The 13,202-nt window shown below is 48.5% G+C and overlaps 1 protein-coding gene across 7 annotated transcripts in view; it reads right to left on the bottom strand.

Annotated features, from left to right (window-relative positions):
- The window catches only part of LOC118998638 (leucine-rich repeat-containing protein 14B-like), a 91,032-nt gene that overhangs the window by 19,763 nt on the left and 58,067 nt on the right, over positions 1–13,202 (bottom strand). For 6 of the 7 annotated variants that reach the window (XM_037062908.1, XM_037062907.1, XM_037062910.1 and 3 more), the window contains exons 7-13: positions 12,447–12,533; positions 8,432–8,548; positions 8,028–8,126; positions 7,247–7,389; positions 6,417–6,555; positions 2,478–2,606; positions 847–1,616 (exon numbers count right to left, since the gene is read on the bottom strand). In XM_037062908.1, coding sequence (XP_036918803.1) covers positions 847–1,616; positions 2,478–2,606; positions 6,417–6,555; positions 7,247–7,389; positions 8,028–8,126; positions 8,432–8,548; positions 12,447–12,533 — 1,484 coding nt within the window. Of the gene's footprint in view, positions 1–846; positions 1,617–2,477; positions 2,607–6,416; positions 6,556–7,246; positions 7,390–8,027; positions 8,127–8,431; positions 8,549–12,446; positions 12,534–13,202 lie in introns of those variants that run through there. The other variant, XM_037062916.1, reaches the window with a different exon arrangement.

Here is a 13,202-nt window from a genome sequence, read left to right as displayed (position 1 = left end):
GTGAGCACAGTGGAACTGGAAGGCCATCCACAAACCCACGTTACCCTCTGCTGCCTGCCCATGGATTCCAGCCCACAGGGAAAACACCCCAGCTGTCTCCCCCTGCACAAATGAAACCTTTACCTTCAACAAGGTACATTGTAACTGCCCAAGGCTTTGGAACCTAAAGGTGTGTTTCAGAAGAGCATTTTGTAACCATCTCGGTTCAAATTAAAGTTGCTCTGCGTGAGGAGAAAACAGGGTAACAAACCAGACGCCCCACCTCCAGGCCGCAACGCTCTCTATAAATGCGGCCAGCGCACAGCAGTGCTGACACCAGGCCCGTGTCTTCTCTGGCATTAGGGATGGACAGAGTTCCTACCACTTTATCCAAACAGTTCATAAAGAGTATCATTTTACCAACAACTCAAAGATGAATTAAAATAGACATCTATCTTCCTTTGGGCAACAAATAAATGGGCACACACTTCTTCCCACAGCACTTAGAGACTTTTTTTAAAGGCAATTTTTAAAGTAATTTCTTCATATTGTGGGCTTGATTTGCTTACTGTCACTTTCTACGAATGGGCTCCAAGTGACTAGACGTGGTTGTTTAGCCTTCGGAGTGGGTGTGCCAGGTCACCACACACGCCGTGGAAGAGGAAGCAGCTGTCAAGGATTCTGTTCTGCACACTGGAGGTAACTGACGTGCAGTGTAAGATCAAATGCGAGTCTGCCTGGCCTGGACCGGGCAGCCTGGAGGGAGAGCCGTGGACCTTCTGTTCTGCAGAAGCACATTTCATGGCTCCGAATGTCTAGATCCCCACTGAACGCTACACCCTGAGGCTGCAGGGGCGTCCACCTTACCTTCCTGCAGGCCTCCTCCGGTCCTCCTCACAGGGGTGGATCCTGGAGGGGGAAGACAGGCTCCGGTTCAGAGCAACTGGGGGGCTTTCGGCATGCGGCCTCGGTGAGGGCTTCTTCTCTGAGGCCACGGTGCTGGTCACCTCTAGGCCTTTGATGAAGACCCCAGTGTGGCCTGGCCAGTGGGAGTCCCTGGGGCCACTGTGGAGCTGCGGAATCTCGAAGCTCAGTGTTTTCTTCATAATTTTCTTCACAGGATGTTTCCTGTGGTGGATGATGGGGGTCTGGGTGGGCTCCGAGGAGCAAGTGGAGCTGTCGTCCGAGGTGTGCACACCTGGGTCCAGGTGCTCACCCGGGTCCAGGTGCTCACCCTCCTGCCCATGCAGGGCAACTTGCCTAGGGAGGCTGGACAGCAGTCGTGCCCACTCCCCAGTGTGGCCCTCGGAGTCAGTGAGGGGGATCCAGGATGCCTCACTGTGCCTCATCTCGGCCCCCTGGACAAGCTCGAGCTGCAAGGGGCTCTGGTCCGGAGGCGGGGCACTGGGGCCCAAGGCAGACTCAGAAAGGGCCTCATGGGAGTGGAGGTGGGCCTGATGGCACTGTAGCCTCAAGGCTTGCTGCTGCCCCAAGGCCTGCTGGCCACCCAGGCACAACACTGCCATGTCCGCAGGCACCCCCAGGGCCTCCTGGTGACACCTCTTCAAATACTCGGCAACCAGCTCCGGGTCCAGGTGCTCCAGACACTCACGGCAGTACAGTGTCACCCCGTCCACCTGCACAGCAGAGGAGAGCCCCAGTAAGTCTATTGAAGGGCTTGCAAGGCCGGATGGCTTTCTGAGCCCCACCCATGCCATGTGGCCAGTGAGTGACTCAAGTGAACTCTGGACAGGCTTGTTCTGCCATCCGGGTGCCAAGTCAAGCACCAGGGTGAGCCAGGAGGCCAGAGCGAGAGGAACACCCCTTTTCCCATGGTGGCAGCTGCCATTGGGACTCACCCACAGGGCAGACAAGTCCGCTGCAGCCCCCAAGGGCACTATGAGGGGCATCCCAGAACCACAGGATGCTGTGAAATCAGTTATTCCCCATCTCTACCTGGTGTGGGAGTCCCAGAGAGGGCAGGGCAGAGGGTACCCCTGCCCTGGCTTGTGCCAACCTTCCCTGACTCCTCGGATTCTGTCCAGAGGGGGTGTGCTCTTGAGGGCTCTAGTCCCAGGCTCCCCAATGTCTAGGAAAGTCTAGGGTGCTGGTGAGGTCACAGGTATGGGCTGTACCGTGTCAATTACTGTGGGGTCTTTGAGTGGGCTGAGAGCCAGGGACATGGTCTGAAGGGTGTGCTGGCCAGCAGCCCCAGCACTCGGCTCGCCCAGACCTGCAGGGGACAGTGCTCGATGTCTAAGAGTAAAGGATGGGGCAGCACATGCGGCTCCTGGGAGAAGCTCTGCCGGCCTCTCGGTGCCTCTCAGAACGGGGACTGGTGAGTGCACCGGGCCAGCGCTCCCTCTCTCCAAGCAGCCGGGCCTGTGGTGGTGCTCAGATGCGTGTGGCCTGCAAGTCATTCTCCGTCAGGGGTCGCCCTTTCTGACAACACTGCTGTAGCCCAAGGAACTGACCATCAGCACAAGCTGGGCACTTACTCTGGGGCTTCCGAGCGAGGGCTGGCCCGCACCCACTGCTGGCGTGGCCCACAGCTCCTGCTGCTGCGGCTTCACCTTCTCCAAAGGGCCCAGGACTTTCTTTTGCTCTTTTTCAAACCAAGATCTGATCTACACAGGAAAAGAAGGCTTTACTTTGTAGCACGTGAAGCGGTCCGTGCTGACACTCGCAGGACCACGGAGGCGTCCAACCGTGGCTCAGGGGCTGTGCGCCCACTCCTGCAGACGGCAGGCCGCATCCCATGCAAACACTGCATGAGTCGCCGCACAGCAGTGAGGGTCACCATGAAGGCTCCAGTTTTTGACAACTCTCATTGTTTGGAAATGGAAATTAAGATCACTGAAACACAGACCTAGAATTTTCAGTTTGGAAACTTCTTTCTATGCTAAACACACCCCAGAGATGTTCTTCAGGCTGGTGGTGCTGGGATGCCCCGGGGGCTGCCTGGGAGTGACAGGGGTGGATGGCAGCCCTGTCTGCACTTCACAGTGTGACGAGGCCCAGGTTTTCACTTTGGAGACAAATCCTGTGGCAACATCACTAGATCATAGTGAACATGTCATAGGGAAATGCTTCATTTTCATGCACAATTCTTGTTGGACAGCAATGCCAGAGACCCCTGGCTGTTAGGTGTCCGAGAGATATGTCATTAAAAATGGTGTCACTGGGCTGCACCTATGACCACAAGGACTGAATTTAGGGGTCCCAGATATACAGGCAGGGGAGAGAAATCAGAGTGAACAGTGTTTGTTGTGAGAGTCATGGAGAAAAATATTGAAATGGGATTTTATGAGGAAGCACTGGCCACCCCAGAGCCGCCGGGTGGAGGAGCAGGGAACAGCCAGGGAAGCGGAGAACTCTCAGGAGAGGTGGAGAGCTCCCTCCAAACTCATGGAAAAAGGAAATTGCTTTGAAGATTTAAATGGGAATATTCAAACCATAAGAGTGTTATGATGGAATATAGTAGTTGTTCTATAACCCTAAAGTAGAAAAGCCCATTTAAACCATAAGCAAAGTTAAAGGACAGATTACAAATGGGGGAAATTATTTGTAACATCATCAAAGGATCAATAGAAGTGATACAATGAAACTATTACAAACAGTAGAAAAATTGTCCAAGTGCAGGAAAATGCAACTTATTCAAGAGTAAATAAAATAACCAACAAATTTATGCGGACAAAGTTTGATTGCAGCATTAAAAGAAAACCCCAAAGGCAAACACTGGTGAGACCCTGAGCTCTCGCTCACCAGGTGAGGGAGGCCGCAGTCTAGGCTGGGCGGACTGACAGGGCCTGCTTACCAAATGTGCAGAAACCTCACACTATGTGAGCTCCGCTCAGCTGTCCCGAGCTGAGCAATCTGTCCACAGTGAACGGTCACAAAGTGTGAGGGATGCAGGCGTGGTGATGCTTGTATGACAGCCAAAGGCAGGGCGGAGCCCGGGAGGCGCAGGCCACTAGGGGGCGCCCGCACACAGCCTGCCAGACAAAGCAGGTCCAAGACAGCTGTGTGCGGCGTGATCACAGTTTTGTAAAAAACTCTCTCTTTTCTAATTCTTCCATAGTGTCCATGCATTTCTTAGTTTGAAAAGAAATTAAATACCCTGTATATAGGACAATCTTATTTTTTGGTTAAAATGTATTTGGTATTGGGTGAAGAAGGCAGATTAAGACATACCAACTTTTGCTCCATGTAGAAACACTATTACAGCTTTAGAAAACTCCCTTAATCCATAAAAGACAGGGGAGCAGCAGGGCTGGGGAGGAGGGACAGACAGTGGGAGGGCCCTGGGAGACCTGAGCAGGGAGCCGGGTGGTTGTGGACAGGTCCAGGAGGGCAGGTCTAGCAGGACGCTTGCATCAAGGAGGGACATTCAGAAACCAAACAAAACTCCATGGCAATTAAACATGTGATTGCAGAGGCAAAAACACTGACAAAGGGTTAGAAAATCGAGTTTAGAAAATCTACACTCAAAGTAGAACCAACCAATCAACAAAAGGGAAAATAAAACAGGCGAGAAAATCAGTGAACCAGGTGGAAGTGTGGAATTCTAGAAAACAGGGGAGCTCACCAAAGACAACAACAGATCCCGGAGCAGAGAGACGTGGCGGCCAAAGGAGGAACCCCCAGCCCTGGGCCACTGGGGCCAAAGTGCCCTTAAGAGACCAGAGGTGAACAGGCATCGATGAGTAAAAACAGGGCCCAGACCAAGGACGAGGGCAGGAGAGATGAGGACTCCTCCACTGCAATGCATGAAGCTTAAAAGGCATGAAACAGTGCCTCCAAAATTTGGGAGGGACATTAAAGCTACGGTGGAATGTGAAGGCGGGAAAAGACATCATCAGATAGGCAAGATCTCAGAACTTTTCATTCCACTACCTCTTTCTCTAGAAAGTAATGGCGGGCATTTTGCTCAAAACCACAGAAAAATGAGGAAAGAGGAAAACTGGGTACATGAGGAATAGGACAGAGGAGACCCACAGGACAGAGAGGAGACCCACAGGACAGGGGGTGGGGCATAGGATAGAGAGGGGGCCCCTCGGGACAGAGAGGAACCCCCACGACAGAGACAGGACCCACAGATAGAAGGGGGACCCCAAGGACAGAGAGGGGACCCCACAGGATGGAGGAAGAGAAGAAAGAGAAGAAGCCACAGGACATCAGGTGCTCCAAGCAGTGCGTCCCCTTCAGGGACCTGGTGAGCTGGTTCGCCTCGTGTCCACTGCTGCCTTGTCCTAGATGTGCTGATGGTCTCCTGCCCCTGTGTTGAAGCCTGGACCAGCCAGGTCATCATCTATCCTGGCTCCTGACCCCCACTGGCCCATGACTAGAGCTGGGATTGGGTGTCAGGAGACCAAGGAGGGAAAAATACAGTGTCCATACCCCACCATTTCTGATGGCCACCCTGGGGACCCCATGCTTCACAGTGGCGATCCTCCCACCCCAACAACTCGAGGATCCAGAGACATTTTCCAATCACTCTCCACTCTGCCCTACACACCTGGCTGTGCAGGCTCCTGTGTTCACATTATTTACATGGAAATAGCGGTTTATAAAATAATAAGGATTTTACTTAAAGCATGTAGTCACGTGCAGCATGATGAGGTTTCAGTCATCAACAGACTGCATATATGAAGGTGGTCCCATATGATTATAGCAGAGCTGAAAAAGTCCTATCACCTAGTGATGTCGTAGCCATGGCAACATCATAGCACAGCACACTGTGGTGATGCTGGTATAAACAAACCCCACTGAACTGCCAGCTGTGTAAAGGGTATAGCACACAGTTATGTGCATACAGTACATAATACTTGATGATAATCAGTGACTATGCTGATTTATGTATTTACTGTCCTATATTTTAATCATGATTTTAGAATGTACTCTTTCTACTTACAAAAAAACGTTTGTTGTAAAACAGTAGCTGTGTTATGCTGGCTTCATATATCTCATTTTTACTGTCTCTTGATGGCATCACTTTCTCTTGTGCTTGACTTAGTCTCGTCTTGTTTTGCACAGCAATCGGCTGCATAGGCTGGTAGCTCTGGGGCCGTGGGTTGTACCACAGTCTGGGTGTGTAGTGGGCTGTGCACCTGGGTCTGTGTAAGTGCCTCTGTGATGTTCTCCCAACAGTGACATCACCTGACTGCACATTTCCTCAGACTGCATCCCCAGCTTTACGCAGCACATGACTGGACAAGCTTCTGAAGAGCATTTACATGCACATGTACGTGGAGAAAAGTCTGGGTTATAACATGCCGAGTGTTAACACTGATTATTTCACGAGGCAGAGGTTTAAAATATTTTTCTCATTTGGCTCCTCTGACTGGAGCACAGCCTAGTCACCGCCCCCCTGGATTCTGACCTGGTCACCTCCTTCCCAGATGCTGACCTGGTCACTTCTCTCCCAGGGTACTGACCTGGTCACCTTCCTCCTGAAGAGTCTTCAGTTCGCGAAGACTCTCCAGCTCCTGCAGACACCTGTTGGAGGTGAGGACCAGCCTGTGGACCTCCTCGTCTACTTGGTTGTACAGCTGGGAGGCAGCCTCAATGCTGTCTCTGGAAGAGAAGGCAGCTGTTGGGTGGCACATCCCAAACATGGTATGCATCCTCTTAGGGATATGCTGTTGGTGACAGCCTACTTAAAAATACAACTGCGCTGATTTTTTTGTCCCTCACGTCTGACAGAATGGAAGCGCCAGATGGGGCCCAGATGGGGCAGCCTGGGGCAGCCAGAGCAGGAAATTGAACATGCCCGTAAGTAGTGACACCTACTGGCCACACACACACACTGGCACCTCAGAGGTGGGACTGAAATGTGGGACTGAAATGTGGGTGGGAGTGCGCAGCACCCCAGGATGGAGGAAGCGCTTGGTCAGGACCTATAATGAGGTTTTTTTTAAGGTTTTATTTATTTATTTTTAGTGAGAGGGGACGGGAGGGAGAAAGAAAGGGGAGAACCTGGCCTGCAACCCAGGCACCTGCCCTAACTGGGAATCGAACCAGTGACCCTTTGCTCCCTTTGCTTCGTCTGATGCTCAGTCCACTGAGCCACACCAGCCAGGGCCCACTATGATGACTTTTATCTTCCACTTGAGCACTCCAAGGAATGGGCTAGTTTTCCCTCCGAGTCCTCCAATGAGACAAGCTCTGGTCCCATCAAGCATGTCTGTCGGAGGAATGGAGGTCTGGGAGATGCTGCCTGTGACGGAGACGGGCTCACCCCAACCTGCCCCAGCGGGACACTCACCGGCCATCGTCGCTGGACCCACGCTCTTCCCTCCTCAGCCTTGCCAGCACAGTGCCGCCCTCCAAGCGGAGCGCCACCAGCAGCTCGTCTTCCAGGACTCGCTTCATTATGGCCTTGTGCTCGTGGATGGACTCTGTGACCTCCTGGGGGGTGGGGGGAGTACTCATAGAACCCCCTCCTCCAAGCAGGTCCTCCTGGGTCTAATGCTGGGTAGGAATTAGGTGTGACCACACCGGGCTTTCACCATTCAAACTCAAAGCACATTGGGATGGCCACACCAGCCACCCAGTCCTAGCAGGAAGGTAGGCAGCAGACACCGGACGCCTCACTCATGGGAGGGACATCTGAGATTGAGACTTGAGGGCAGGGGACAGAGGGAGGGAAGCTGAAACTCAGCAGCAGCAGAGCCTGGGCTCTGGAGGCAGCACACCCGGGCACCTGGGAGGCGGCTCCAGGTTGTCCCAGTCCCTCCGGCCAGCCCTTCTCTGTACTGTATTTGAATTGCTTGCTCCCGGCAGCAACCACGCGTGCCTCGCTGGCATAGCGTTCATTGTGGCAGTGTTGTTTCTCTTTCTGGGAGGCTGGGATTTTTTTTTTTTTTTTGGTCTCGAGGGAGAGGAAATGATCCTTTGGAAGTCATTGGCTAATTGAAAGAGATCTACAATCAAAAGGGCTCAAGAGTTTCTAAACTAAAACTCCACTTGGTGAAACTAAATGTCCACTTTCAAGTTTTACCTCTCTGTTTCCACCTGTCACCTAAAAGAAAATACAGAGCACTCACCTGTGCCGTGTTTAGGACCCTGTGGGTGTTCAGGGAGCTGATTAAACTTTGTAGGAAAGCAATGGCATCCTGGCAGTTTGTGGTAAAGGGCTCCAGCTTCTATTGGGGTTTGAGAGGAAGAGACGATACAGACACATTCTATTAGACACTGAAGTAAGCAGCTGTGAGTTCCCACGTTTAAACTGATCTCAGGTAGCAAGCCTGCCACGGCGTCACCCGGCGACCTCCGGGTGTCTACAGAAGCACGGGAGCAGCACCCTCCCAGCCCAGGGCTGGGTTTCAGTGGCATTCTTAAGCCCGTGCCACGTGGTTGTTAGAAACAGACTAGATCTGAGTAAAAACATCCATTAGGAGAAGCCCCTTGGTGACTGTGGCACACGCAGCCGCTGCGAGCTGCTCCTTACCTTGCGGAGGCAGATCCAGTCGCTGTGGCTGTAGGGAAAGGAGCCTTCCAGGTCTGCGGTCAGCTGGGAGCTGTCAACAAACTTGTGCAGGGCCTTCAGGGAGCCCACCACCTCACACTGCCGAGGGGAGGGAAACACTGCTGGAGCGGCTCACTGCCGGCAGAACCGCTATCCGTGGGTCCTGCTACGCTGTCTTGCTGCTGGCATTAATGGGGTGTGTGCGGTTGTTATAGGAAGGAGGGTGAGAAGAAGTGAAAGGAAAGGGTAGCAAAGAGAAATGCAGGAAAGGCCCCAGTTAAGGAAAGACAAAAAAAGGGGAAAACTGGGAAGGAAGCAAGGGCAAGACGATAAGGGGAGAAGGGAAAAGGCAGGAAGAGGACAGGAAAAGTGAGGATGGGATCGAGGACGTGCCACCTCTGGTACAGCACAGCAGAGCCTCCTTACACAAAACCACACACTGTAGACAAAGTGCAATGACAACTGTCTGAAAGCTCTGAGTTGAGGCTAGGGGACAAAGCTGGGCTTATTGTGAGCAGTTGGCAGTTGGATGCAGGGATGGGCATGGAGGGAGTGTCCCAGTCCTGTGGTCTTGGTGGGAAGGCAGGCTGCCAATGGTGAGACTAGAGTGGCTGAAGCTGATAGAAAATCAGCATCTTTCTGGCCCAAAAGATCAAAGGACAGACAGGGTGGAAAGTGAAAATCAGTTCTCACAAGGGAGAAAGCCGGGAAAGGAAGCTCCAGACATCTGCAAACTCCGACTCTGAACCACGTGTGCATGGGGAGGATTTCCAGCAGCCGAAGGCAAGAACTGCACTGGACTTGTGCCAGGGATGGTTTTCGGTTGAGTTTAACCAAGTTAAATAGACGCTAAAATAAAACTGTGAGGGGTTTATAACAAAATCCGGAGTCTTAACAACAGGGTATTCACAAAGTCTAGAATATCATCTGACACTACTTGACACATGAAGAATCAGGAAAATGTGACTTATTTTCACAGGAAAACGCAACCAATGGAGGTGAACCCAGGGAAGACCCAGATGCTGGAATTAGATAAGCACTTTAAGGCAACTATTATAACTATGCTCAAGGATGTAAAGGAAAAATGCTTGCAATTAATGAGGGGATAGGAAATCTCACAGAGGTATAGAAGATATATCTAAAAACCCACTGGGAATTTTATAGCTGAAAAATACAATAGCTGAACTAAATAATTTACTAGATGGGATTAACAGCTGAAAGGAGGTGAGAGTATGGAGTCAGTGACCTTGAAGATAGATCAGTGGCAACAACCTGACCTGAAGAAGAGAGAGAAAAAAATGTTTTAAAAAACACATTCTCAGAGACCTATGAGATGATATTAGTATGTGTAATTGAAATCCTAGGAAGAGAGGAGGGAATTGGGCAGAAAAAAACATTTCAAGAAATAATGACTGAAAACTTTCTAAATTTGGTGATAGATATAAAATTCAGCCATATCTAACAGGATAAATGTGGGGAAAAAAGTCAACACACCCAGTCACATTATAGTCAATTTGGTGAAGATAGAGAAAAAAATCTTTAAAGTAGCCAGAAGAAAATGACACATTTCTTATAGATAAACAATTACTTGAATTACTATGAATTTTTCATCAGAAAATGGGGAGGCCAGAAAATAATAGAGCAACATCTTTAAAGTGATAGAAAAACAAACAAACAGAAAGACTGCCATAAAGCCAAAATTCTTTATCTACTGAGCATACCCGTCAAGAAAGAAGGCAAAGTAAAGAAGTTTTCAGATATAAGAGAAAGAATCAAGAAGAAAGAGAAAGACAGAAAACAAGTGAAGTGGAGAAGAAAGATCAGATTTTCAAAGTGTTCTGATGTTAGGCTCTGCACAATTCCTGCATGCACTAAAGGGTCACCCTGGCTGGTGTGGCTCAATGGATTGAGTGCCCACCTGTGAACCAATGGGTCACTGGTTCGATTCCCAGTCAGAGTATATGTCTTGGTTGAGGGCCAGGTCCCCAGTAGGGAGCGTGCCAGAATCAACCACATATTGATGTTTCTCCCTTTATGTTTCTCCCTCTGTCCCTCCCTTCCCCTCTCTCTAAAAGTAAATAAATAAGATCTTATTAAAAAAAAAGAACTGAAGGGTCAAAGACAGGTCTCTGGGCTCCTTTGTGAGTAAGACCAAAATTGACACAAATTATTTAATATGTTTTATCTCATCTGGGTGCCTTAATATTTGACTTTATGCATCACTCAGAGTCATATCTAATGTCAAGAGTCTAAAACCGGAGTTCCAGCCAAGATGGAGGTGAGGTAAACACCCTTTACTTCCCTGTATAACCAGAAGGAGGATAACAATCTAAAACCAATAAACAACCAGATAGTACCAGAAAATCAAACTTCATGGAACTCCAACAGCCAAGGAATTAAAGAAACAGTCAACCAAAACAACCAGACCAGTAAGAACCCATGGTGAAGCAATGGACCACAAAGGTGGGGTTGGCTGAATGGGACACTGAGACTCAGAGCTGACTGTGGGCTACAATGGTTGCCACGGTGGGAGAAATTCCCAGTTTCATGTGCGCTGGAAAGTGGGCTAGAGACGAGCAGCTGAGCTGTGCCCTTTCTGGCCCCTCCCACACAGGTAGTGCTTCAGTGCAGCAAGGAGGTGGCCCTGACCAGGTGAATGCCTGAAGCCCCGCCCCCTTACAACTTACCAGATGCACCGAGACAAAGAAATAGGGTCCAAATGAAAAAACAGAGCAAAACTTCAGAGAGAAAGCTAAGCGATGAGAAGATGGCCAACCTATCTGATAGAGAATTTAAGGTCCTGGTAATCAAAATGCTCACAGAACTGATTGAGCTTGGTCAAACACACACACACACAAAATCAAATGGAAGATACCCAAAATGAAATAAGTCAAAATGTTCAGGGGACCAACAGTGACAGGAAGGAAACCAGGATTCACAGCAATGATTTAGAACAAAAGGAAGAAATAAACATCCAACCAGAACAGAATGAAGAAACGAGAATTCAAAAAAATGAAGAGAGACTTTGGAACCTCTGGGACAACCTGAAACATTCCAATATCCAAATTAGAGGGGTGTCAGAAGGAGAAGAACAGCAGCAAGAAATTGAAAACTTATTTCAACAAATAATGAAGGAAAACTCCCCCAATCTGGCAAAAAAAAAAAAAAGAAAAGAAAGAAATAGACTTCCAGGAAGTCAGGAGAGTCCCAAAGAAGTTGGACCCAAAGAGGAACACACCAAGGCACATCATCATTAAGTTACCCAAGATTAAAAACAAAGAGAGAATCTTAAAAGCAGCAAGAGGAAGGGAGAGAGTCACCTACAAAGGAGTACCCATAAGGCTATCAGCTGATTTCTCCAAAGAAACCTCGTAGGCAGGAAGGGGATGGAAAGAAGTATTTGAAGTCATGAAAGGCAAGGACCTACAGCCAAGATGACTCTATCCAGCATATCTATCATTTATAATGGAAGGACAGATAAAGTGCTTCCCAGATAAGGTCAAATTAAAGGAGTTCATCATCACCAAGCCATTATTATATGAAACATTATGACTGATTTATCTAAGAAAAAGAAGATAAAAAATATGAACAGTAAAATGACAACAAACTCAAAACTATCAACAAATGAACCTAAAAGAAAAGAAAAACAACAAAAAGAAAAACTGAGCAAACAACTAGAACAGGCACAGAATCAGAGAAGTGGACATCACGTGGAGACATTTCAGTGGGGTGGGGGAAGGCAGGAATAGGGGGTAAAAGGTACAGGGAAGAAAAAGCAGAATTGGTAGGCATAAAATAGATGGAGAGAGGTCAAAAATGGTATAGGAAACAGAGAACTCAAAGAACTTATATGTACAACCCATGGACATGAACTAAGGGGGGAATGCTGGAGGGCTGGTGGGGTACAGGGTGGAAGGAGGATAAAGGTGGAAAAATTGGGAAAACTGCAATAGCATAGTCAATAAAATATACTGAAAAAAAAGTCTAAAACCATTACCTGAATTGCTACAGCCTTGTCTGGTCTGAATGCTGATTCTTTATCCACCAACAGCAAAATACTATGAATTATGGGGGGAGATGTGTTCTGTAATAAGAAACACTAGTTAGCTTTCTAGTTTTTAACTTAACTGAGTTAATAGAGTTGCCCAATTTTGATTGGAGCTACTTCCACTTTGATATTTTCCTTAAATACCTAGAATGCATAAATGCAGTTGCCTTCACACTGAATGTAAATTACTTGCCCTTATAAATTATTTAATGTAATCAAGTTTATTGCTTCTGATTTACATATAAGTCACCCTTTTAAGAGGACAGTTCTCTAAGTTTTGACGTAACTTATAGTCACGTAACTACCACTGTTATGAAGGTACAGAACAGTTTAACGTCCCCCAAATTTCCTCACACTCCTTGTTTAGTCAAATCTCAGCCCCTGGCAGACACTGATCTGTTTTCTATTTCAATCACTTTGCCTTTTCCAGTTATCATATAAATGGAGTCACACAGCATTGGCTTCCTTCATTTCACATGGTGCATTTGACATTCACCCCTGTGGTGAATGTCAGCAGTTCATCCCTTTTTATTGCTGAGCAGAATTCCACGGCAAGGAAGTACCGGAGTTTAGTGTTCCATTCACCAGTTGAAGGACATTTGGGTTGTTTCTAGCTTTTTGCAATCATAAGTAAAGCCACTGTAAACACTGTGAGAATATAAGTTTTCATTTCTCTTGGGTAAATAATTGTAGTGAGATGGCTGG

Source organism: Sturnira hondurensis, unplaced genomic scaffold (assembly GCF_014824575.4).
Source record: "Sturnira hondurensis isolate 20B ecotype Veracruz unplaced genomic scaffold, ASM1482457v3 Scaffold0014384, whole genome shotgun sequence".
In the NCBI taxonomy this organism is placed as follows: domain Eukaryota; kingdom Metazoa; phylum Chordata; class Mammalia; order Chiroptera; family Phyllostomidae; genus Sturnira; species Sturnira hondurensis.
The sequence above is the reverse complement of the archived record's forward strand: the minus strand, read 5'-3'. Positions and strand labels throughout refer to the sequence as shown.